This window comes from Dendrobates tinctorius, unplaced genomic scaffold, assembly GCF_039654945.1.
Source record: "Dendrobates tinctorius isolate UK_male_01 unplaced genomic scaffold, ASM3965494v1 ptg000028l, whole genome shotgun sequence".
In the NCBI taxonomy this organism is placed as follows: Eukaryota; Metazoa; Chordata; class Amphibia; order Anura; family Dendrobatidae; genus Dendrobates; species Dendrobates tinctorius.
The window spans coordinates 51,082,932-51,109,710 of NW_027361696.1; the positions used below are offsets into that span (position 1 = coordinate 51,082,932).

Here is a 26,779-nt window from a genome sequence, read left to right on the forward strand (position 1 = left end):
AGGGAATTATCAATGCTGTGGCCGCAGACCCTTATTCAGCAATATAAGACCCTTCTGGACTGCCAGCAAGCCGCAATAGCCGTGCACAACGCGCTGCCACCAGTCACGGTTACTTAATTCACAGTGTTAAATTAAGAGGGTCCGTGGCAAACCCCTTGAATTAGTAGCGATTATCTATCAAAGGCGTATAGTTCGATTCTTAGAGCATGGAGACAGATCTAAATAATTATTTCATTTATTTTCCGAAAGAGGACAGTGATTACAGATAAAAGTTGCTATAAAATTGAGACATAAAATAGGTACAGTACAGATATAAAATAAAAGGATTAAAATGGTAGAAAGTCACACTCACATGTGGTCAGTTGGCATCCCATGTGGCTTTAAGGGGGGTGGAGGCGGAGCTGCACTTCTCCGCTCATCTGCGGGTCTTTCTAGCACGATGACTTGAGCTGTTCTGAGCTGGTTCTGCCAGGGAATGCCTTATAGACTTTCCTATGTGACATCACGGAGAGGTGCATTCTGGGTTGATCCCACCTCTCTTATCCAAGTTATGTTTTGGCTACAAAACTTAGATTAGCTATAACTTTATGGGAGAAGCTGGTATGGACTCATCAGTGGTATCATGTTTCCCAGCGTAATGAGCCTATCAAGAAAACATCAAACATCTATGCGATATGACCGTCCATTTGGGCGCAAATCCTATCTCATGTTCTGGACAGGGTAGAACTTTGAAAGATACGCGGTATCGAAGCTGGGACCGTTCAGGTTACAAAAATATGATTTTCATATCTCTACTTGGTACGGTTTTCGCAGGGCAGGCTCTTAAAGGGTTACTTCTAATCTTTATTTCAAACAAAGAGTTTTCCTTTCCCGCACTTTTTTTCCCTCTTTCAGCTGAGGCTGAGAGAAGCCAAATGGGGTGACAGGAAATTGGTTTATGGCACTCGGGGGAAGGGAAGTTGCTGCAGTGCAATGTAACTGAGACACTGGCAGGCAGCTTCTCAAAGAAAATGGAGGATTTGTTAGCACATTGCAACAGAAAACATATCTTGCAGACATTGTACATCACAACCACCATACAATCTTACTGAGCTAAAGTTAAGCCCCCGTTACACACTGCGATATCGCTAGCAATATCGCTGTAAAGTCACCGATTTTGTGACGTTGCAGCGATATTACTAGCGATATCGCTGCATGTGATACTTACCTCCGACCGGCTCCCCCGCTGATTATCGCTGATCGCGCGAGAAGCTGCTGGACCATTTCTCGTCGTCAGCTTCCTGCTGAGCTTCCTGCTGTGACGACGAGCGACGCGTGGAGCCGGGCGGGAGGACGCAGGATCGCCGCGTCTGACAGGTAAGTAGCGATCCCCGTCCCCAGCGATGTCGCTGGTGAGATCTGCCTGAGTGGCAGCTCACTTGCGACCACCCAGCGATTCACCAGCGATCCTGACAGCGTCATATCGCTGGTCGGGATCGCTGGTGAGTCGCTAGGTGTAACGGTACCCTTAGTTTGCAAAGAAGACGGGGCAAAAATGTCACCACTAGATATGCAAAGCTGGGAGAGACAGACCCCAAAAGATTTGCAGCAGTAATTGCAGCGAGATGTGATCCTACAAAGTATTGACTCAGGGGGCTAAAAACAAATGCACGTCACAATTTTCAGATTTATATTTGTAAAATATTTAGAATATAATTTCCTTTACACTTCAGAAATACTTCCTACTTTGTGCTGGTATATTAGATAAAATCTCAATAAAATAAATTTAAGTTTGTGGGTGTAATGTGAAAAATGTGGAAAAGTTCATGGAGTATGAACACTTTTTCAAAGAATTGTATGTTATAATAATTCATAAAAATTAGCAGAGATGTAAAAAAATCTTTACTGTAATAGCATGTTTTAATTGTATATAGGCTATAGCCCTTTTGTTTCAATCCTGTACTGAGATCTTCATCAGTCATTGGGTCTCGATCCCACAGTAGATCGAGCAGAACACAGAATTTACGAGTAGAAAGGATCCCATTGATACACTCGCCTAAAAATATTAAGATCGAGGTAAACTTTTTTAAACAAATTGAGTCCAAAAATCTGTACTACAACATTTACACTTACATGGTTTGGACCTCCTCATTTTCTTCCTCATGCACAGCCACAAATAATGAAGCTTTGGTTGATGGAATTTACAACTAAGACTGAATTTACAACATATTTAAGGTATGTGCTCACGTTTTTTAAGCTCAAAGTAACTTAACGATTTTCTTTCAAGGAGAAAACGTTTTAGGAAACTTGTGTGGGTTTTTCGGTAATTTCCTAAGCGTTTTTCCTGTGTTTTTTTTAAAGATTTTTTACCATGGTTGTTGTGATTTATTTTTACTTTTAGTGTAGTTTTTTCACTCCATCGAATAATGAAATTTTGTTTAAGTTAAAGACTATGGAAATTTAGCTCTGCTTTCAAAAATAGGAGTGCTGATTCTTGTAAAGATATAACTCAACAATTAATTAGCACAGCAATACAAATATAGTACTTCTCCACGGTATATATTGATTTTAAATGTATTGGAAAAAACCTGTTTTTCTTAATACATTTCCTACTGCACCAGGTAAAATCCCGGTTATTAAGTCTCCAAGGAAAGTTGATGGTGGTTTCTTGGTTTCTTCTTTCAACCTCCTAATGTCCTCCTCCATCATTTCAGCTCTCCTTTTAAATCCTTCATCCAGCAATGCCTTTTGTTCCTGCAAAGAACACACTGGATTAATTCCTTCTGAGAATACATTGCTAAAAATCCTCTGACCTGTCCTGGGTATCATGCTGAGAGCAAGCTGCTTAGCAAATCCTTAGCCTTGGCCCAGGGATATTTATGTCTTTCATAACCAAGCCCCTTTTCCTGACCACAAACACTTTAGGTCCAATAACCCCACTTCCCCCACCACCGAAAGGTCAATTGGAAACGAGAGCGAGCACCCCAGTCAGCATCATCCAATGGCAGTTTTGGCATTGCCCAGAACATTTGCCAACTCTTTCCGGCATCTGGAGGCCAGAAGATTTGCCAACTCCTTCAGGAATCTGGAGGCCAGAAGATTTACCAACTCTTTCAGGCAACTGGAGATCAGAAGATTTGCCAACTCCTTCAGGAGTCTGGTCAGAAGATTTGCCAACTCCTTCAGGAGTCTGGAGGCAACAAGATTTGCCTACTCCTCAAGGAGGCTTGGAGACCAGAACATTTGTCAACTCTTACAGAAGACTGGAGACCATAAGATTTGCAAACTCCTTTAGTAGTCTGGAGGCCAGAAGATTTACCAGCTCTTTCAGGCATCTGGAGATCAGAAGATTTGCCAACTCCTTCAGGAGTCTAATGACCAGAAGATTTGCCAACTCCTTCGGGAGTCTGGAGGCCAGAAGATTTTCCAACTCCTTAAGGAGGCGGGAGGCCAGAACATTTGCCCACTCTCTCAGGAGTCTGGAGGCCAGAAGATTAGCCAACTCCTTCAGGCATCTGGAGGTCAGAAGATTTGCAAACTCCTTCAGGAGTCTAATGGCCAGAAGATTTGACAACTCTTTCAGAAATTTGGAGGCCAGAAGATTTGCAAACTCTTTTAGAGTCTGATGGCCAGAAGATTTACAAACTCCTTCAGGAGTCTGGAGGCCAGAAAATTTGCCAACTCTTCGAGGAGTCTGCAGGACAGATGATTTGCCAACTCTTCCATGAGTCTGGAGGCCTGAAGATTTGCCAACTCTTCCATGAGTCTGGAGGCCTGAAGATTTGACAACTCTTTCAGGAATCTGATGGCCAGAAGATTTGCCAACTCTTTCAGGAGTCAGGAGGCAAGAAGATTTGCCAACTCCTTCAGGAGTCTGGAGGCCAGAAGATTTGCCAACTCTTTCAGGAGCCTGTGTTGTCTCTCCATTTTCCAGGAGACAGCAGGACATTCTAGCAGAATTGGCAGGTATCGGATTAATGATGGGAACTTTTTTGAAACCTAAATTGTGATGAATTACCTTTAGTTTCTCTTGTATCATCCATTCATTTTCTTTCCTCATATTCTCCCGTTCTTCATTCATTTTCTTTTCCAGCATTTCCAGATGCATCTTATAAGTTTCCTTGTCATTCTCCTGTTTCTTCTGCAGCTCCATGTTGTTTTTTTCCAGGATCTTCTTCTCTCGTGCTACATCTTCTGCCTGCTTTCTCTGCTCTGTTGAAATCAATGCATTTATCTACATAACTCCCTGATAATCTCATTGGTTTTGATGTGTGCTACCTCAAGGATACCATGCTCACTCACTTTCTCAGAGGTATAACATAAAGGTCCAATCTCAGCCAACTACAAGGGTTGTTCCCTTTCAGAAAACTTTAAGTGAAATTTTCAAATTGCAAATTCATGAAAAACTAAAACTGTTCTTTACTTACCCTCCTGGTGGTCCAGCGATGAGTCTCTGCTGCTGCACTGGACTTATTAGTTAGCCATAATGCTGACATCACTTCCTCTTCACCGCAGCCAATCAGTGAGCTTAGCGGCTCTGAGTGCTCATGGGCAGCACCGTTGAAATAAGTGATTGGCTGAAGTGCTATCTATGTTGCAGATAATAACTGACTCTAGAGCAGCAGCGGAGACTTAGCTTTGGAACCAGGAAGTGTGAGTAAAGCAAGTTTGTTTCATTTTGCATCAAATGGTATACATCAGATAACGATTTCTTAAAGGGGAAAGCCCCTTTAACAATCAACCTGCCTGGGTCATTTAACATGGCTCAGATAAGATGTCACCAGAGAATTTAGGTTGTTAAGGTTCACTGCTACTATGGCCTGTTTCCCAAAGTTCAGCCTCATGACAAATTTTGCCAAGCTACTGCTAAGTCACATCTGTTATATCGCTATTAGCCTAGCTCTCCATTGGACTCTACGACAAACTAAGCTTTGTTATTGCTAAGTCATATCTGCTTTACTGCTACCATGTTTACACTGGACTCTGTGACAAACCTAACTCTGCTTTCACAGAGTTAACCTTATTACTTCTGCCCTGGACTTTCTGACAAACTCAGGGCTGTTATATCACTGTCAGCTTACTAATTTCTCATCCCTGAGCTTCTTCTAGTTCATTTTGCTCCTCCTATCATCATCCCGCCACTGCTGCTTCTGTTGTCCCATTTGGATCCCCCTGCTGCAATAACGTCATCTGTCCATGCTTCATCACATCAACTAATCCGAACCAGGGGATTTGAGGATCCATCTCAATAGGTGAAAGATGGAATATAATGGGGCCCAGTAGATTAGAAAATCCAGGACTTTCAGGTATTCTAAAATCCTACCAGCTAACTTTTTTTCTTTTTCCTCCAGAGTCTTGTCAGCCTGCAAGATGGTGGATTCGGTAGGTTCCATTTCTTTAAGAAACTCCTGTAAGACCTCCAGATACTGTGAAGAAGTTCAATAATAATACAGATATGTTATTGGTGATTATTGCTAAGGATTAATATGTATACATTAATGCATTTGAGAAATTAACAACCCCAATTGCTTACTAATGTGACCACTAATCCAATTTTTTGTGATTCACACAAATCCAGCAAAATAATGATTAATTTATATAGGCCAAGAAGTGATTAAAAGAAATAAAATGCTCCTTCACTAGCTTCCTAAAGCAACCCAACATTAGAGTTGGTTTCTACTTCATTCATCATGGTTCTTTCCAGCGCCAGTTAGACCTTGATGCACTAGATCTGATGTCCTGATGTGAGCGACCCCAGATGACAGCATAGGGTGACGCGTGCTCTGATGTCATGACATTAGAATGTGTATCGAAGCCTAGCCAATACCAGAAGCTCTGGTGAAGAGGAGACCAGAGCCAGAAGTGGGGAGACCTCAGAGCATTACAGACAGGGCTTTTTTTTTAGTGACAATCAATGCTCATTCGATTCGCATTGAATACATTTTGGTATAAATGAAATTTGAAGACTGAACAGGAGGGAATCTCCCAGATATGAAGTTTAGCAGATTTACACATTTCCAATGGCTGCTATTCCAGATCACATTCATCAATATTTGAGAGAGATGAACTTCACGGAAGAAAAAGGGAAGTTGACTTTGGACACTAAAAGTAGAGGTACACTTTAAATCTTTTCACTGATGTGCCCTGCAATCAGAAATAAGTTGAAGTACTGGGTGGTGGAGAACCTTCCTTGTTCCCATAACCGTTCCTATAATCTGGTTCTGTAAAACATTTTGACTCATGTTTGCAAATCATTTGTTGATATTTAAAAGAATGTGCGCTACTATAAGCTGTATGAAATTTTAACAGCAAAATGGTCAGGAGCAGTTCTATGTACCTTCATCCCTTTGCCTGTAGCCTTCATATAATTATCTTCCAATGTTTTCTTCTCTTCAGTGAATAATTTATATCCGCCGGCCACCGAGAACTTGCCGTCATTTATTGCCTTTTTCATTCTAGCACTTAACTCCTCTAGTAAGGCTTTGCACTTCCTCACAGATGCCTCTTCATTTTGACTAAAATATGCTGCCTTTTTACTTTCCAATTCTTCCTACAAAAGAAAAACAGGAAAAGAAAAAGTCCAGTCAATAAATGCATGCATGATCCACAAATGGTAAAAGAATCGTTCTTCGTGGTCTTGAAAGCCGAGCTGGAGTCAGACAAGTTAAGAGCACCGAAGAACAAAATGCAACTGTAAAGATAATAATAGAAAATTGGGCAGAAGAGCAAGAAAAAAGTGCCACAGTTAACTGAAAATTTAATAAATTACAGAGCTATAGCTTGGAGTAAAACCAAATTGACCATCCATCAGGACAAGTGCACCTGGAGTACAGAGTGACTGATAGTAAGGGAAGTTCAAAGACTGTCAGTACTTCTGGTGGTTTTTTCCCAGGTTATATCATTTTAAAAACTACCCACATATCTTTTTGCATGTCATGTAATAATAATGTACAGTAGTAGAACATTTTGCAGTGAAAAATATGTAGTTGGTTTCATCACACATTTCCACATCCCAGAAAAATCAACTGTTTGTAGGAGGTCTTAAAACCTAGTCCGTTGTCGATCAAGCTTTTTTTTATTACTTACAACGAGCTTTCCCTGGTATTCTTGATTTTCATCTTTGAAGGAAAGTTTCATAAAAACGTTCAGTGCTTCTGACTGACAAGCCTTGTCCAGGTTTAGGAAGTCCTCACAGGTCTCAGTTGGAAATTTGCTTGTATTTTGACTCATCATCTCTTCATACTTAGATAAAGCTTCAACTATGGCTCGAGAGTTCTCAAGTTTGGTCAGGGCAAGAACCGCATTTTCCAAAGAAGGAATTGAACCACTGCGAATTGCCTCTACGTAGGAGACTGCAAGGTCCCCAAGACCTAATGATATAGAAGAGTGAGAATAAGACCATTACGAGTTTTACGATCACACAGAGAAATGAGAAAAGTCATCTCATACAGTGAGGACCTACCTCTCCCGGTAATCTTGTACCCCCCTGATAGGGATTTAACTTGACTATTTCTATAAATGTAGTCACAGAATTTAATTGACTGTTCTACAAAGGAGGCATTTAGCTGAGTTTCTTCAATATTATCCAGGTTCTGGAGAACTGTCTTAGATGCCGGCCGATCAAACACAAAACATTTATGTGAATGGAAGTAATGGAGAAGACACTCTCGGGGAAGGTTGTAGTTTTGTACTGCCGTACTCAAGCCTAAAAAAATAAAAGATTTAATTTATATCCGCGCGTTAATATATAAACCATCAAGTTTGGGGGTGACACTCTAGAAGTGGATATATGTTGCAGTCACACCTCTAATGGAGAGGAATAAGGCCATCACCCTCTGAAGATTTGCAACTATTGACTTGAAGCTAAAAAATATTATATAAGTATAAATTCTATATAATGTGATATTAATGCTATGTAATAGGTAATGTAGACATTCACTAGCATGATAGGAATCTGATAGACTCCTTTAAATTGTACTATAATTATTTTAGTAGGCAGTTGTCATAGAGTTTCCCTTTGCTCTATAGGATTCACACTGGTAAGAGTGAACCATAAGCCAGGCGCTGCAGCAGTGAAGAGTCATAGAAGAAGAATTAGATTTTTCTAGAAAGTTCTTCGGTGTTTTCTGATCATTATTGAAGAAGAAATGAACTGAAGAGAGCAAGGCTTGAGAGTGTGTGTGTGTGTGTGTGTGTGTGTGATGGAAGGAAGAACAGAGATAGCAAGTCTGTAATTGAATCTGCTATGTGGCTGTGGATCTAAAATATGAATGGCAATTTCTGAGGACCAAAATAGGGGGACTGGAGACAAGAGAACAAAGCTAACTCCATTGGTATGGAGATGGACATCCATAACATAGTTGTGGGTTATAGGGGACCCTAAGACAGCATGCAATGGGGACAGAGTCTATGTGTAAGCCGTGCACTGTAAATGGGATTGAGGAGAAGAGCAGGAAGAAATTCTTAGAGCTGGAAGGTCAAAGCCACCTAAACTTTATAGGACAAATAATGTTGAGTAAATTTGGAAAGTTTGTTGGCTCTGAGCTCAAATCTCCCAGGAGTACCCTGCTGATTCTGTGTCTTTCCACCAAGCAATATCACATGAATCTGATATAGAAAAAAAGAGACTTAACCCAAAGTGTATTGCCGCATAGGAGCTCAGGTCATATGCTTTGTCAGCACATATTGGCTAGTTCCACTAGTAATCAGCAAAATTAGGATTATACAGGGTAATTCACTTGCTACTTTACCAGGAAAAATTGCTGTAACTTCTAAAAGATATGATCTATCATACTGAAATTTGGACTGTAAATTCCTTGGTTCATAAGAAATTGATTTCTTAAAGCAGGTGTTGAAAATCTCCACAGTTTGCATCCATGAACTCCTGTATGTACCATTCCATATTGTTCAATGTATTCAGCACGACATCTGGGGACACAGCATGGATTTCTCGCTATATGTTCTCTCGGAGTGCCTGAATGAATGTTCATGCCTTGTTACCATTCACCTGACATTTCAAATGGCCCCAAAGGAAAAAAATATGGCTGTGTTAATATCAGAAGATATTGGTGGCCACGGTCCCTTGGAGATTACTCTGTCATCAAAGAGAGCTTCAATAAAACGGTTTCGACGGCAAATTTCGACCTCCAAACTTCTTTAGAATCTCACTTTGGGGCCTCTTTAAGGACTCAGTTTTCCAACAAGTTTTCACAATGAAAACTCGCTCCTCCAATCTGAATCTGTACATTGTTCGCAAATGAAGTAGGAATTTGGGAAAAGTGAAATACAAGCACCACACATAAAGCAAGTCTATCACGTAGTGGAGACAACTGGCGAGACGACAAGTTAGAGAGACCACTCGGTGAGAGGACTTTTCTCGTCATTTCCGTTGAGGTTAATTGCTCTCTCTCATCTCATGTACTGTATGCACAATGAAGGAAATAATTATTTGATCCCTTGCTGATATTGTAAGTTTTCCCACTGATAAAGACATGAACAGTGTATAATTATAGGGGTAGGTTAATTTTAACATTGAGAGATAGAAAATCAAAAATAAAATCCAGAAAATCACATTGTATAAATTATATAAATTAGCATTTTACAGTGAGAAATAAGTATTTGATCCCTATGGCAAACAGGACTTAAAATTATAAACTGTTCATGTCTTTGTCAATGGGCAAACTTACAAAATCAGAAAGGGATTAAATAATTATTTCCTTCACTGTATAGTCCAAATTTCAGGACAGACGACGGTCTCTTTTAGAAGTTGCAGCTATTTTTCCAGGTAAAGTAGCGAGTGAATCACCCTATACTTATGGTATCTGTACAAGGATTAGGCAACATAGCACTGATTGGACAGTATCATTATATGGACACATCCCAGTGACAAGCAGGAAACTCCCAGTTGTTAAATTATAAACCAGCACAACACAGAGTTCCAAGAAAAGTATAATCTATAAAAATTTGTACCTTTCTTTAACCTCAAGGCAGTTTTCAGATACTCATCCTCGGTGATGTCCTTTCCATCAAATTTCAGCTCTAGGCTAAAATCTCGAACACACCACACAAATGATGGGAAAGTTCTCTTGAACTCTGACGAGTCGTCTTCCAAATCTGCCTCCAACTCGGATGATTTTATTTTTATCTTCTCAGTAAGTTCTGTGACATAACTACGAGAAGTTAAGGAATTATTTCTATGTAAGGGGTTAATGTTCCTTTTAGAAAAGTTCAAAGAAAAAAATTACCCCCAAAAAAGTATTTCAAAGTGGGTTTTAGATTCTGTTCATATGAAAAAAGTTATAGAGCTCTTGTGAAGGATACTGGAGTTGGTCCATGGCCTGTTGGTCAATTGTTCCTACACTGTTAAATACCAGGGTGCTGCTAAGAAGAACAGCGAGGGCGAAAATCCAGGAATCGTTTTGGCTGTTTCCCTGAAATACAAGAAAAGTTTTTGTAACACAAAATAATATTCAATTCCCAATACCAGATTTACAACTCAAGAATCCAAAAGTGCAGAATAGTTAAAGATTTCTGGGCTTCAAAGCAAATTCTCTCTCCCATTAGTAGATACACCACTCATAAGGCAAGGATAAGAAGTTTCTGCATGGTGGCTAGTAGAAGATAATCTCCAATGGAGAACCTTCTAGAGTAGATGAGTTGTTCATTTTTGGACAGACTCTTCAACTTCTATATATGGCCAATAAAAGAGATGGGACAGGTGGTATTGTGAAAAACAAGTGAAAACTTTGGTGTATATAATTTAAAGTGAATCTGGTATCGTAACATATGAATGTCCAATCTCTACCTATGGATGGTCAACTTTAGGTCTACGATGGTTTAGATTCCACTGACCTTCTCAATATCTCCCAGTCCTTCAGTGTCAATTAGCACCAGGGTTTGCTCTCTGTTTAAAGGGTGAGGGACACACCACATCCAGATACCTTTAGTCATGGACTGAACTGTCGATCCTAAGGAAAAGCCTGTATGGACAGACACATGATGGTATAAAGAATGGGTTGTGGAAAAAAAGAGACAGCAGGCATAATGACGAATAATGATGTCCATGAATGAAAAAAAAATGATGTGGTATGAGAATGGAGGCCAAAAATGGCAGATACTTCCTACAAAGCCATACTGTCCTCCTTATGAGTTTGGAGGCCCCTGTGTATAGGGTTCTTTTCGTCTGACACATGGTTGCCAAAATGAGACACAATATTCATAACAGATGAGACACAATATTCATAAGAGTACCTCTACATATTATATGTAATGGAGGGAAGCAAGAGGCCAATATTCTGTTCCTCATACACAAGAATTGTCACTCCATCTTCCAAAAAATTGTGACTTTCAATTGATGTCAATGTATGAACAACGGATATTGACATGGACTGGGAATGTTGCTCTATATACTTATTTCTGGTCCCTGTTGTACTTCACTTACCATTTTTACTTCCTGACAGTCTGTTCATCAGATAAGACTTCCCAGTACGGTATTTCCCAACTATGGCGACCACAACCACCTTCTGAGTAATGCCGGATAAGATTTTTAGAGCATTCTGGTTAACTTGGATTGTTCCATCTTCGTGATTCTCTATCAAACACACTGGATGATTCATATTGGAAAGTCTGTAAATGATAAAAATATAACATAAAATATCCTGTACTGATCCTGAGTCACATCATGTATTATACCCCAGAGTTGCACTCACTATTCTGCTGGTGCAGTCACTGTGTATATACTTTACATTAGTGATCATGTACTGAACCTGAGTCACATCATGTATTATACTACAGAGCTGCGCTCTCTATTCTGCTGGTGCAGTCACTGTGTACATACATTACATTACTGATACTGTACTGATCCTGAGTTACATCCTGTAGATCTTTTATTATAAAAATGAAAATCATAACAATAATAACAGAAATAACAAGAATATCAGCCAGAAAATAATCCATTTACTGAACACTGGTCCAGCCGCTCATTCTCTCCTCTCACACATATTATACATATATACAGAATAATAACTAATGTTAAGAACTTACACCTTCTGATCTGGTCACCAACAAACTAATAACAAACAAAATAAAATAAAAAATAGCAAACAAAAACTATATACTGTACATACTTTTTTAAAAATTTTAAATAAAATAACCACAAAATATACAAATACGTATATACAAGACTAAACTAATCACCTCACACTCAAACCCACCATTCCCAACCCCCACACTGACCTGAGAGCTGGTCCTGCGTCTCATGCCTCAGTATATGTCCAACGTCCATAGGCCAGATCAGGCAGTGCCAGTGTTTCCCCAAACACCCCAGTGTCCCATAGTCCCACAAGATAAACCCACCTCCCCCCTTTTCCCACCACCCAACCTAACACCTACACCCAAATAAATCTACAGTGTCAGCAGCAGCTCACCACCAGGAAAGGAGATGACCAGACTAGGGCACACTAAAAGAAAAGCCCCTCCAGAGGAGAGCAGCCCTATGTGTGCCCAGTCTCTCATACTCCAGAGAGCGCTCCTTCACCAGGTCACCGAGTATGGTCCTAAACACATCGTCCACTGGGAGGATTTTCCATAGCGTCGATACTAAGCACCGTGCGTTCCACGTGTGATACCTAACCACTGCACTAACTAGAAATAATGTGCAGTGGTCCCAGCCACCAAGGTCTCTGAATGCTCCATAGGCCCCTTCCGCATAGGAGAGACCGGCCAGCCGATACCAGCCAATGGAGGCGCCCACCCTGTTGTACACCTCTGTGTTGAAGGGACAATGAAGCAGGAAATGGTCCATGCTTTCCAGCATGGTACCACAATGCTCCTGAGGACAGTTCCTGTCCTCAGAGTTCCTACACTTCAGATTGTCCCTCACACAGAGTTTCCCATGGAAGCAGCACCAAGCCAAGTCCCAAAACTTTGAGGGAATCCTGATAGAATTCAAAAGATGCAAACCAACTTCAAGATCCCGACTTGGGCAATCCCTGAGCACCAGAGGCCTCTGGAAATGGGTCAACAACCCTATTGTCAAGGAGTTTCCTTGGCAGAGTCCTGATCTCCCACATTCCCAGACCCCACCGGCGAATTACCTTCAGAACCAAGGTAGCGTAAGCCGGAAGATGTCCATGCGGTGTGCGAAGATCCTTCACTTGCCCTCCTGTCTCCCATTCCTGGAAGAAAGGCTGAAACCACCCCCTACAGGAGAATACCCACGGAGGAGCCCTCTCTTTCCAGAGGTTTGCAATATTGATCTTAATGAAGGTATCCACAAGGAATACCACAGGGTTGACCAAACCCAACCCTCCTAGTCTACTCGTACGGTAAGTAACCTCCCTCTTGACTATTCCCCCATAACAGTTGGAAGAACAAACTGTAGACTCGAGTCCAGAGAGACTCCGGCAAGATGCACACACTGCCCAGATAAATCAGTAAAGGGAGCAGGTAAGTTTTGATCAGGTTTACCCTTTCCCTGAGGGTCAAAGACCAACCCTTTCATTGGTTCACCTTCTGAGTGGCAATCTCTAGCCTGCTGTCCCAATTTTGTTTGGGGTAATCCCCCTGGCCAAATTTGATGCCAAGAACTTTTGCAGAGACTTTGGGTCCTGGAAGGGTGTCCGGGAGATCAAAACCAGGATCTCCTCCTCCCAGTCAGAGACTTTCACACTTATCCCAGTTGATGTTGGACCCGGATGCCTCCGAGTAGCGATCTACCTCTGACATCAGCCACCCTACCTCCTCGTGAGAGGAAACAAAAACAGTGACATCATTGGCATATGCCGCCACCCTCAGAGTGGCTTCCGGTGCTGCCCGGTCCATCCCAATCCCGGCCAATGGAACACGCTCCACCCTCCTAAGAAGTGGGTCAATCGCAAACACGTACAGCAGCGGGCGCAAGGGACAACCCTGGCGAACACCGGATCCAACCTCAAAAGCGCTGCCAATCCAACCGTTCACAAGCGGGAAACTCCCTGCCCCACCGTACAAGGTTTTAAGCCAATCAACAAACCCCCCCGGCAGGCCATATCTCAGAAGGACAGACCAAAGGTACTCATGATTAACCCGATTAAACGCTTTTGCCTGATCCAGTGACAGCATGTACCCCTTCCAGTGACCAGCCCTACCCTGCTCCACAGCCTCCTGGACACCGAGCACAGCACTAAATGTGCTGTGACCTGGAACAGAGCAATGCCGGGCCTCCGAAAGGAGTCGGGGTGCCAATTTCACCAACCGATTAAACAGCACCTTTGCCAGGACTTTCCTGTCTGCATTGAGAAGTGCTATGGGACGCCAATTCTCAATGCATGATGGGTCTTTACCCTTTGACAAGATGATCAGGGCAGACCTCCTCATTGACTTTGGCAGAGTGCCCGAGGAAAGACACTCATTGAATACCTCAGTCAAGAGGGGAACTAAAGCGTTCTTAAAGGTCTTATAAAATTCAGATGTTAAGCCATCTCAACCGGGTGATTTTTTTTGGGCAAGCCCTTCAATTGCCAACTTAACTTCCTCTTCCCTGATCATCTCTGTCAAAACGTCAAGAGAGGGGTCTAACCCTGGTTCGGGAATGGCTTCAGCCAGAAAAGTCGACATCTCATCCCAATCAAGATCCCTCTTCCCCAAGAGGTGCGAGTAGAAGGATCTGACAACCTCCAGGATCCCTGATCTGGATCGCCTCAGGGACCCCGTAGTGTTGACCAGTCCTGTAACCACTTTACTATTCACTGACATCTTGCAGTTTCCGTAAGGGTCGGGCGAGCGGTACTTCCCGTAATCCCTCTCAAAAACAAAAGATGCGTGTCTATCGTACTGACACCTCATGAGCAAAGATTTCACTCTGGATATCTCCTCGCGGCTACCTGCAGCTGAGACAAGATGCTCGAGTTTCCTCCTCAGACCCTCATACAGGCGGTACCTGTTCAGACTCCGGAGGCTCGTGAGCTTGCGGAAGAATCTCGCCACCCTTTTCTTGAAAATGTCCCACCACTCTGACTTACTACTACAAAGATCCAGTAAGGGTACCTGGCTATGAAGAAAATCCTCAAAGGACTGTCTTATATCCGCTTCTTCCAAGAGAGATGAATTGAGCCTCCAAAAACCTCTTCCCATCCGGAGGGTCTCTGTAACATTCAGAGAAAACAAAATTAAACAGTGGTAGGAGAATTCCACCTCAACAACAGACACTGCTGAAGAGACAGCTTCCTCCTTTAAATAAAACCTATCTATTCTGGACCTACAGTTACCTCTATGATAGGTGAACCCCTCGTGGCCTGGGGTGTGCCGAATGTGGACATCCACCAGGCGAGCCTCACCAGCTATACAATTAAGGGCGACACTATCATAATTCAGTGTCATGGTTAGGACATGGTTAATGTCCTGTTCTCACAGGGTTAACTTTTGCCGGCCTCTCTTTGGATCTGGGAGGGGTATTTATACTCACTCCAGACTAGCATTCTCTGTCAGCTATACTGTTATTCTGGCTGTGTGTCTGACCAACCCCCCTGGTGTGCGTGTATTCTGCATTGCTTCTTTGATTCCCGTGTATGACCCGGCCTGTTCCCTAACTCTGTACTCCGTCTCTCGTTTTGGTACTATTGTCTTCTCCGGTTCTGACCTCCTGGCTTGGCTATTGTTACTCCGTTGCAGTTTGTCCCGAATTGTACCGTCCATTGCCCGTTCTGGTTTTCAGATCTATTGCTACGTCCTGACTATTCGCTCTGTCTAACCCTTTGGTACTGTCCTGCTATCTCGTGCTTTGACCTGGCTTGATCTGGTTTCTGTCTCTGTCTATGCCCCTTGGTAACATTGTCCTGTAGTTACCTTTCTAGGAGTTTCCCTGCAGCTCCTAGCTCTGTGGAGCTTAGGTCACGCCCCCAGCAGTCACATGCTTCAGGTCCTGGAGCATGCATCGTCACCACTGCTGCCTGCTCCACAGGTATCTTTGAGCACTGTTTTTGTACCCAGGACACGCGCACTGGCTCAGTGAGCAAGTGCAGTGCAGTGTTCCTGACAGTCAGCTTGTCTCTGGAACCTCTATCTCGGGGCCTTGTGACAGTATTGAAGTCCCCTCCAAAGACAACCTGCCGACTTGTAAAAAGGTAGGGCTTGAACCTCATAAAGAGACACTTCCGGTCCCACTTAGTTTGGGGACCATAGATGTTAATAAGCCGGAGCTCTTGTCCCTTCATGAGGACATCTAAGATCAGGCACCTCCCCATTTCTAACTCAATAACCCATCGGCATTCCAACGATGCGGTAAAAAGGACCGCCACTCCGCTATACGGCTCGGCCGCAAGAGACCAATAGGAGGGCCCGAGTCTCCACTACCTTTTGGCTTTGAACACATCTGCCATGTTTGGCAGTCTGGTCTCTTGCAAAAAGAAAATGTCAGCTTCAACACGGCTGAGAAAATCAAAGGCCGCACATCTGGCTGTATTTGACTTTATGCTGGCGACATTAATGGACGCCAGCGTCAACAGAGAGGGTACTGCCATCATTGGTGATTGAGTTAGATGGCTTTCTTCTTCCTACTCCCCTTATCCTCTGCCTCAGAGGAGTAATCCTTCCTCCTCTTTAATGACACACAGGTGTCCATTCCCACATGATTTTTCTTTTTGTCGTCCTCGTCTCCGGACTCCGGGCCAGTCCCTCCCTCCAAGGGCCTTACATTCCCAGAAGAAGGAAACTCGGCACCCCCTGTAAGCTCTGCCGAAGCCGGAACCTCACCCTCAGCTTCCTCCTCAGAGGAAGAGATGTTCTCAAGGGCTTGGAACCGGTTAGAAAGACCAACCAGAGGGGAGTCAGTTTTTCCTTCCTTAGGTACCTTGGTCAGAGCAGGGGATGTTTTCTCTCTCTTCTTTTTGGTGCCGAGCTTACGCTTGTCCTCTAGCCACTGCCTATTATTCTCATCCATACTTACATAATGGGAGGATTCGGAGGCAGTGGCAGTTTCCTCCCTGTGGATCTTCCTGACCTCCTCATCCAACTCATCATCCCTCAGGGCCTCAGCAGCAAGACTGGCATCCAGGACAGGGGTCACCGCAGTAGCCCGGGGCTCGCCCAGCTCCCTCTCCTGTCTGCGCTTGTCTAGATGCCTCAGCTGGGCAGGCATCTTTTTATTGCTTTTCCTTCTTGGCCCCTCAGCTACCTCACCCCCGCTAGTCCCTTCCCCAGCAGAATCAGCCTCACGGCTTTCTCCCACCGGGGTCACGACTGCATTAGAGAAGGAGCGAGGACAATGGCTGAATGGGTGACCTAAGTCACCACACAGGTGGCATCTAATCTCCATACAAGATGCAGCAAGATGGCCAATATCCCCACACAATGCACATTTCTACACAATGCACATTTCTGCACAGTGCAGTTTGCACTGAAGTGTGTGGGGGTCGCCGCACTTGTGACAGAGCTTCGGTTGCCCCTGGTAGAAGACCTGGATACGATTCCTACCCAGGAAGGCAGATGATGGAATGTGAGCAACTGTACCACCTGAACGCTTAAGTTTTATGATAAACATCCAGGCCCCTGACCAGATACCATACTCATCACAGTTTTTCTTTGGCATTTCCACCACTTCTCCATATCTGCCAAGCCACGTCATGATGTCATAACAAGTAAGTGACTCGTTACAAGTCATCACGGTCACTTTCTTGACTTGATATTGGCGAGACACCGCCTGGATGGCAAAGTCTCGCCAGACGGCCTCATTTTTTTGCCAACTCATAATTCGACCAGAAGAGCTCAAGCCCCTCTGGCCGAACAAAGCTGACATCAAACTCAGGCATGGAATAGGGATGTATCAAGGCGTAGATGTCAATAGCCTTGAAGCCCATCTTCAGCAGGAGCTCCACAACCTTAGACCTTGGAGGACACGCATCACTGCCCCTTCACTGAAGACGGACCACATTCCTATGCACACTACCTGACCCAGCTGTCGGAGGGGACCACACTGTGTTTCCCCCATTTTACTCTCTGAAGGCCCCGAGGTCATGCCTCTCTATCCAGAAGGATAGATCAACCTCTCGATCCTCTATCGTTAGTGATCTCTCCCCCTTCTTCAGAGCCTCCAGGAGACGCCGCTGCAACATGCCGTCCCCAGAGCCCGGAGACGAGGAGGACGCCCTATTTCCCCCGGAGGTGACAGCGGCATAACTACTAACGGGTACTGCCACCACGGGGGCAACCGAACCAGTGACCACATCAACACCAACAGTATCACTATTACCCACCTCCATAACACCCTCACTCTCCACCAAAGCAGCAACCACACCACTAGACAAAGAAATTTCCTCATCCACACCTCCCACCACATTCTCTTCTGCTGGACCAGTGACAACAGGGGGTGACATTTTGACCTCCACATCATCAGGCACAGAACTGGAGGAGACCTCACCCTTGACTTACGGGTGCCCTCCGCATCATCAGTTGGTAATTTCCGTTGCTTCACTAGGCGCCGCTGATCTTTGGCCGCTGTGAGGTGCCACTGATCCTTCATATCAAGATCTTGCGGACCAGCGGTGCCAATGCAGAATAGGATTTTGGGAGGATCGGAACACCCAGCCCCGACAGCCCCCTCACACTGCAGGCGCTTCTCAACTAAGTGATCAGCGGCAACAGCATTCAGGCGTGCCGAGGCTACCGGAGCGGCCTCCGACACTGGGCCGCTCCCCCCTCCCACTGAGTAGCGCACCACAGTATCGTGGCCTGACCATATACCCGCCGCCGGGCCGCCCTCACTGTCCAGCCTCTCGGCTGATGCACCTGCTACTACGTCCCTGCTACTACAAGCAGACGGAGCTCTGCGCCTCACTACCATGCTCTGTACTCTCCCCGCGCCTTTGCACCGGATCCACAACAAAACCCGGGCTGGGCTGGGCAACGGGGCTTATACAGCGAGCTGACCCTGCAGCTGACTCAGGGGGTACAGGGAGGGGGGCATATACATAGCTTACCGCTTCCTGGAGCTTTGGCTTGTTTTTCTTTACATTTTCCTTCTGGCCCCCAGGTGGCTCCTCTGGTAAATCATCACCAAGATGGAAGTTCTGAAGGCACACTGGGGACTCCAGGAGCTTGATCTGCACCATTAGTGCCCCTCCTTGGCCGCTGTTGTCTCTGTCCTCCCCCGAGCCAGCAGAACTGCGACCAGATGCCAATGTCGCCTGTCCGGCAGGGAGCTTGCTGTGGGTGACTTTGCAGGCTGCCAGGTGGGGCTTTCTGCTGGTCATCATCATCATCGTCATCATCATCCACCTGGCTCTCAGGCTGCAGCCTTTGCCTTTGCTCTCTGTTATCAGCCATTTCTCTAAATCTGTCCTCATTCATAAGTTTTTCTTTAAATGGTCCACTCTTCTCTCTTATGAATGCTTTCCTCACCTCCAGCTCATTAATAACAAGCTTCAGTCTCTTTACCTCTGCCTGGAGTTGGGTCTTCCTGGGTCTGGAAGAACCTGCAGCTTTGGAGCTTGTGCAGCGTAGCTCCTCCTGGAGCCTCCTGATGGTCTTACTCGCCTCTTCATACTCACGGAGGTGACTCATGACCCGGAAGGCATAGGTGGACCCAGACTCCTTTGGTTTCTGCAGCCCCCAACTTTCCTCAGCGAGGTCGGCCTTACCTCCGTGAGCACTCAGCTTTCCTCCGGAAGCACCGCCATCTTGCACGCTGCTAGCAGGCTTCTCCTCCATGTTGGAAGCCTTACGGCTTCTCTGGGTCTCTGCAGACCTGGGAGGAGTAGGAGCCACATTGCTGCGACTCCTGGTGGAGCGTCTCACCCTCGTGTCCTCTGATGTGCAGGCCGGTTGCTGGTTTCTTCTGTTCCCCGCCGGCCTGGACCGGGAAACAGAAGCCTGGGACTTGGCTCCTTCACTCATCCCAGGAAACCCACTCTTCCCCGGGTAGGAGAGAGAGCAGGTACCTGGGTGGAGATGTGTTGGATCTCAGAGCTCAGGAACACACAGCAGGATCAGTGTCAACCGCACCCACAATTAGCACAATGAGCAGCAGCTGAACAGAGCTGCACTCACTATTCTGCTGGTGCAGTCACTGTGTACATACATGACATTACTGATCCTGAGTTACATCCTGTATTATACCCCAGAGCTGCACTCACTGTCCTGCTGGTGCAGTCACTGTGTACATACATTACATTACTGATCCTGTACTAATTCTGAGTTACATCCTGTATTATACTCCAGAGCTGCACTCACTATTCTGCTGGTGCAGTCACTGTGTACATACGTTACATTACTGATCCTGTACTGATCCTAAGCTACATCCTTTATTTTTTATTATAAAAATGAAAAACAACAATAATAATAACAGAAACAAAACAGAAATATAAGCCAGAAAATTAATCCATATAATGAACACTGGTCCAGCCGCTCATTCTCTCCTGTCACACAAAATGAAAAACATAACAATAATAATAACAGAAACAAAACAAGAATATCAGCCAGAAAATAATCATTATACTGAACACTGGTCCAGCCGCTCATTCTCTCCTTATACACATTATATAAACAAAATAATAACTATTAATTCCGTATACAGTATACTCGTGTATAAGCCGACCCGTGTATAAGCCGACCCCCTAATTTTGCCACAAAAAACTGGGAAAACTTATTGACTCGCGTATAAGCCTTGGGTGGAAAATGCAGCAGCTACTAGTAAATTTCAAAAATAAAAATAGATACCAATAAAAGTAAAATTAATTGAGACATCAGTAGGTTAAATGTTTTTGAATATCCATATTGAATCAGGAGCCCCATATAATGTTCCATACAGTTCATGATGGGCCCCATAAGATGCTCCATACAAAATATGACCCATATAATGCTGCACAAAGGTTAATAATGGCCCCATAAAATGCTCCATAGAATAATATGCCCCATATGCTGCTCCATAAAGGTTATGGCCCCATAAGACGTTCTATAGATTATACCCCATATGCTGCCCCATAAAATGTTCCATAGACTAAGCCCCATAAGATGCTTCATAGATTATGCCCCATATGCTGCCCCATAAGATGCTTCATAGATTATGCCCCCATATGCTGCCCCATAAGATGCTCCATAGAATAGGCCCCATATGCTGCCCCATAAGATGCTCCATAGAATAATATACCCTGGCCCCATAAGACGTTCCATAGATTATGCCCCATATGCTGTCCCAGAAAATGTTCCATAGATTATGCCCCATATGCTTCCCCATAAGATGCTCCATAGAATAATATGCCCCATATGCAGCTCCAAAAAGGTTATGGTTCCATAAGATGTTCCATAGATTATTCCCCATATGCTGCCCCATAAAATGTTCCATAGACTAGGCCCCGTAAGAAGCTTCATAGATTATGCCCCATATGCTGCCCCATAAGATGCTCCACAGATTATGCCCCATATGCTGCCCCCATAAGATGCTCCATAGAATATGCCCTCACATGCTGCCCCCATAAGATGCTCCATAGAATATGCCCCCATATGCTGCCCCCATAAGATGCTCCAATGAATATGCCCCCATATGCTGCCCCCATAAGATGCTCCATTGAATATGCCCCATATGCTGCCATAAGGTGGTCCATTGAATATGCCCCCATATGCTGCCCCCATAACATGCTCCATTGAATATGCCCCCATATGCTGCCCCCATAAGATGCCCCATAGATTATGCACCCATATATTGCTGCTGTCGCTACTGCAGGTATAAAAAAGAAAAAATACATACTCACCTCTTGTCCCTGGGGGCTAGGTGCCATGTGCCGAACAGGCGGACACCGGCGTGTTATGGGGGACCTGAGATAATCACCTGTCCTGGTTCCAACGCTGCTCGCTGCTGTCTGCCCGCCGGGTCCCTCTGTCAGTGACTGTTCAAGCAGAGGGCATGCCCTGACTAAGTCATCACGCCCTCTGCTGCCTGAACATCACTGACAGAGGGACCTGGCGGGCAGACAGAGGAGAGCAGTGTTGGAACCGGGACAGGTGAATATCGCTATACTTACCTCCCCCTGGCGCGTCTCTGCAGCCTCATTCTCTCACGGTCTCCCTTCCTTCCTTCAGTGGTCACGTGGTATCGCTCATTAAAGTCAGAAATAAGCGCATATTCATGACTTTAATGAGCGGTACCATGTGACGCGGAAGGAAGGGAGACCGTGAGAGAACGAGGCTGCAGATACAGGCCAGGGGAGGTCAGTATGATGTGACACCCCCGCTCCCCCTCCTCCACCTACCCCCTGGCTATATGACTCACGTATAAGCCGAGAGGGGGACTTTCAGCCCCAAAAATGGGCTGTAAACCTCGGCTCATACGCGAGTATATACGGTAATTACTTTCATCTTCTGGTCGAGTCACCAAACAAAATAATAACGAACAAGTAAAAATAAACAGTAGCAAACTAAAACTATATACATTATTTTTTTATACATACATATATATACATACACACATGCAAACACAAACTATATAAATATATACAAGACTAAACTAACCACCCCACACTCAAGCCCACCATTCCCAACACCGGCACTGACCTAAGAGCTGGTCCTGTGTCTCTTGCCTCAGTCCATGTCCAACGTCTATAGGCCAGATTAGGCAGTGCCAGTTTTTCCCCCAAACACCCCAGTGTTCCATAGTCCCACAAGATAAACCCACCTCCCCCTTTTTCCCGCCACCCAACCTAACACCTACACCCAAATCTATACCCTATATACTATATATACAGAAACAAACACTACAACACCCATAAAGTCCAAGTTTGGCGCCTGCAGCCCTACATCACTGTATACCAATCAAAATAAAAATCTACAGTGTCAGCAGCAACCCACCACCAGGAAAGGAGATGACCAGACTAGGGCACACTAAAAGAAAAGCCCTTCCAGAGGAGAGTGGCCCTACGTGTGCCCAGTCTCTCATACCCCAGAGAGCGCACCTTCACCAGGTCCCTGAGTATGGTCCTAAACACATCGTCCACTGGGAGGATTTTCCGTTGCGTCGATACTAAGCACCGGGTGTTCCACATGTAATACCTAACCACTGCGCTAACTAGAAATAAGATGCAGCGGTCCCGACCACCAAGGTCTCCGAATGCTCCATAGGCCCAATTCGCATAAGCGAGACCGGCCAGCCGAGACCAGCCAATGGAGGGCCCACACTATTGTACACCTCTGTGTTGAAGGGACTAGGAAGCATCAAGTGGTCCATGGTTTCCAGCACGGTACCACAATGCTCCTGAGGACAGTTCCTGTCCTCAGAGCTCCTATACTTCAGATTGTCCCTCACACACAAGTTTTCCATGGAAGCAGCGCCAAGTCCCAATACTTTGAAGGGATCCTGATAGAATTCAGAAGATGCAAACCCACCCCAAGATCCCAACTTGGGGAATCCCTGAGCACCAGGGGCATCTGGAAATGGGTCAAGAGAACCCTATTGTCAAGGAGGTTCCTTGGCAGAGTCCTGATCTCCTACATTCCCAGACACAACTGGCGAATTACCTTCAGAACCAAGGTAACGTAAGTCGGAAAATGTGCAAAGATCCTTCACTTGCCCTCCTCTCTCCCATTCCTGGAAGAAAAGCTGAAACCATCCCTTACAGGAGAATACCCATGGAGGAGCCCTCTCTTTCCAGAGGTTTGCAATATTGATCTTAATGATGGTATCCACAAGAAATACCACAGGGTTGACCATACCCAACCCTCCTAGTCTCCTCGTGCGGTAAGTAACCTCCCTCTTGACCAGGCTCAGTCAATTCCCCCCATAACAGTTTGAAGAACAAACTGTAGACCCGAGTCCAGAGAGACTCCGGCAAGATGCCACACTGACCAGATAAATCAGTAAAGGGAGCAGGTAAGTTTTGATCAAGTTTACCCTTTCCCTTAAGGTCAGAGATCAACCTTTCCATCGGTTCACCTTCTGAGTGGTGATCTCTAGCCTGCTGTCCCAAATTTGCTTGTGTTAGCGTGGCTGGTCTGAAGCCAGAATCTCCAGGAGTGGACCCTCTGGGCCGTGGCACCGAGGGGCCCCGGCTAGATGATAGGTGGAACCGACCCCTATACAGGGACCGTTAGGAGCAGGCCCAGGGGTTCGAGTACCACAGTAGCCGGTACCGAGAGGGGCGGCTCAGGATGGACTGGAGTAGGACTGTGGGACTGAAGTGTAGATGACAGAACAGAGCTGGAACACGAGACAGGAATGGAGTAAGACAGTAGACTGGAACGTGGAGGAATGGCTGGAGCAGGAACACAGGAGACAGGATTAGAGGAGGACAGAAGGACTGGAGCAGGATGGAACTGGAACACCAGAGGCAGGACTGGAGTAGGACGGAAGGACTGGAGCAGGATAAAACAGGAACACTGGAGGCAGGACTGGAGTAGGACTGCAGGACTAGAGCAGGATGGAACAGGAACACTGGAAGCAGGACTGGAGTAGGACTGCAGGACTGGAGCAGGAGGGAACAGGAACACTGGAGGCAGAACTGGAGTAGGACGGCAGGACTGGGGCAGGATGGAACAGGAACACTGGAGGCAGGACTGGAGTAGGACAGTCCACAGGTTTCAGGAGAGAGACATGGAAGGTGTTCGGACCCGGAGCGAAGCAGGCAACTTCAATTGGTAGGCGACTTTGTTGATATGTCCAAGAATTTCAAATGGACCGATGTAGCGTGGCCCCATCTTGTAGGAGGGCAATTTCAACCGGATGAATTTGGACGAGAGCCAGACTTTGTCCCCGACACAATAGGGTGGAGGATCCAATCTCTTCTTGTCGGCATAATTCTTCATCCGATCTGAGGACCTCTTGAGTGACGTGTTGGTCTCGGCCCAAATCTTGGAAAATTCGGAGGACAAAGCATTGGCCGCAGGTACCTCGGAGGCAGGGGTTATCGGAAGGGGAACACCAGGATGTCTGCCAAACACAATGAAAAATGGAGACTTGGCCGAGGACTCGCCAGCATGGTTGTTGTAAGCGAACTCGGCCCAGGGAAGTAAGTCAACCCAATCGTTCTGGTGGGTGTTGGAGAAATGACATACGTACCCAATCAACGTCTGGTTGGTACTCTCCACCTGCCTGTTGGACTGTGGATGATAGGCAGAGGAGAAGTCGAGGGAAACTTTCATGAGCTTACAAAGTGATCGCCAGAACTTGGAGGTGAGCTGAACCCCTCGGTCAGACACGATGCATTGAGGTAGTCCATGGAGTCTGAAGATTTGCTGGATGAAGACTTTGGCCAGCTCCGGAGCCAAGGGGAGACCGGGCAGAGGGACGAAGTGGGCCATCTTGGAAAAACGAACCACCACCACCAAGATGACTGTGCAGCTGGAAGAACAGGGTAGGTCAGTGATGAAATCCATGGCGATGTTTTCCCAAGGGACCGCAGGGACGGGCAACGGAAGCATCATGCCGGACGGATGTCTTAGTGGCACTTTGTTCTTTGCACAGGATGGACAAGAAGCCACAAAATCGAGTACATCTTGGTGAAGCGTGGGCCACCAGTAGTGACGCAAGATAAAATCCAGGGTCTTCTTAGTTCTGGCATGGCCGGCCAGTTTGGAGGAGTGCCCCTATAGGAGGACTCTTCGCTTGAGGTTCTCAGGCACAAGCGTTTTGCCAGGAGGAGGAGCAAGCCAGTTCACTGGAGACACTGTGATGATCCTAGTGGGGTCAATGATATGCGAAGGTTCCTCCGTGTTTTCGTGTGGCTGGAAGACCCTGGACAGAGCGTCAGCTTTGGTATTTTTGTTGCCGGGATGGAAACGGAGCTCGAAGTCAAATCGGGCGAAAAATAAGGACCATCTGGCCTGACGAGGGTTGAGTCTCTGGGCAGACTGGAGATAGGCCAGATTCTTGTGATCCGACAAGATGACAAAGGGATAGACAGCTCCCTCCAGGAGGTGATGCCACTCCTCCAAGGCCAACTTGATGGCCAGAAGTTCCCGGTCGCCGATCGAGTAGTTACACTCGGATGGAGAAAAGGCCTTCGAGAAGAAGCCACAAGGGTGCAGACAACCGGAGGCGGATCTCTGGGACAATACTGACCCGGCACCTGTCGAGGAGGCGTCCACCTTGAGTACAAAAGGTCGGTTGCTCTCCAGGCGATGCAGGACCAGAGCCGTGGAGAAAGCCCGTTTTAGAGTCAGAAAGGCCTCTTCCACCTCAGGAGGCCAATCTTTGGGAGTAGTCCCTTTACGGGTGAGAGCAGAGATAGGTCTTGTGATTGCGGAAAATTGAGAAATAAATTGCCGGTAATAATTGGCGAATCCGAGAAATCGTTGTATCGCCCTTACCCCGACGGGGTGAGGCCATTTGAGAATGGCAGACAACTTCTCGGGGTCCATCCTTAGTCCAGCGTCGGAGATAATGTATCCAAGAAACGGCAGGGAGGTCTGTTCAAAGAGACATTTCTCAATCTTCGCATACTGGCGGTTCTCCCGAAGACGCTCTAACACCAAGCGGACACTCTTTCTGTGGGACGAGAGATTCGGCGAGAAGACAAGGATGTCGTCCAAGTACACGACCACACAGGAGTACAAGAAGTCCCGGAAGATCTCGTTGATGAACTCTTGAAACACCGCAGGAGCATTGCAGAGACCAAAGGGCATGACCAGGTACTCGTAATGGGCATCTCGAGTGTTGAAGGCCATCTTCCACTTGTCTCCAGAGCGGATATGGACCAGATTATAGGCTCCTCTGAGATCCAGCTTGGAGAAGACCCGGGCTCCTCTGAGATGGTCAAACAGCTCCGGAATGAGTGGAAGAGGGTACCTGTTCTTGATGGTAATTTAATTCAAGCCCCTATAGTCAATGCACGGCCGTAGAGTT

General features: G+C 45.7%; 1 protein-coding gene across 4 annotated transcripts in view; it reads right to left on the reverse strand.

Moving 5' to 3' along the window:
- Positions 1-219: 219 nt before the first annotated feature.
- LOC141085377 (guanylate-binding protein 3-like) overlaps positions 220-26,779 on the reverse strand; it is a 92,272-nt gene continuing 65,712 nt past the window's right edge. For 2 of the 4 annotated variants that reach the window (XM_073570682.1, XM_073570680.1), the window contains 11 exons: positions 15,004-15,101; positions 11,420-11,604; positions 10,831-10,958; positions 10,300-10,409; positions 9,949-10,148; positions 7,442-7,684; positions 7,066-7,349; positions 6,317-6,529; positions 5,303-5,405; positions 3,998-4,191; positions 220-2,733 (listed from right to left, as the gene is read on the reverse strand). In XM_073570682.1, the coding sequence (XP_073426783.1) occupies positions 2,548-2,733; positions 3,998-4,191; positions 5,303-5,405; positions 6,317-6,529; positions 7,066-7,349; positions 7,442-7,684; positions 9,949-10,148; positions 10,300-10,409; positions 10,831-10,958; positions 11,420-11,594 (1,836 nt within the window). In that variant the 5' untranslated portion in view covers positions 11,595-11,604; positions 15,004-15,101 and the 3' untranslated portion in view covers positions 220-2,547. The remainder of the gene's footprint in view (positions 2,734-3,997; positions 4,192-5,302; positions 5,406-6,316; positions 6,530-7,065; positions 7,350-7,441; positions 7,685-9,948; positions 10,149-10,299; positions 10,410-10,830; positions 10,959-11,419; positions 11,605-15,003; positions 15,102-26,779) is intronic. The other 2 variants (XM_073570678.1, XM_073570679.1) reach the window with 1 other exon arrangement.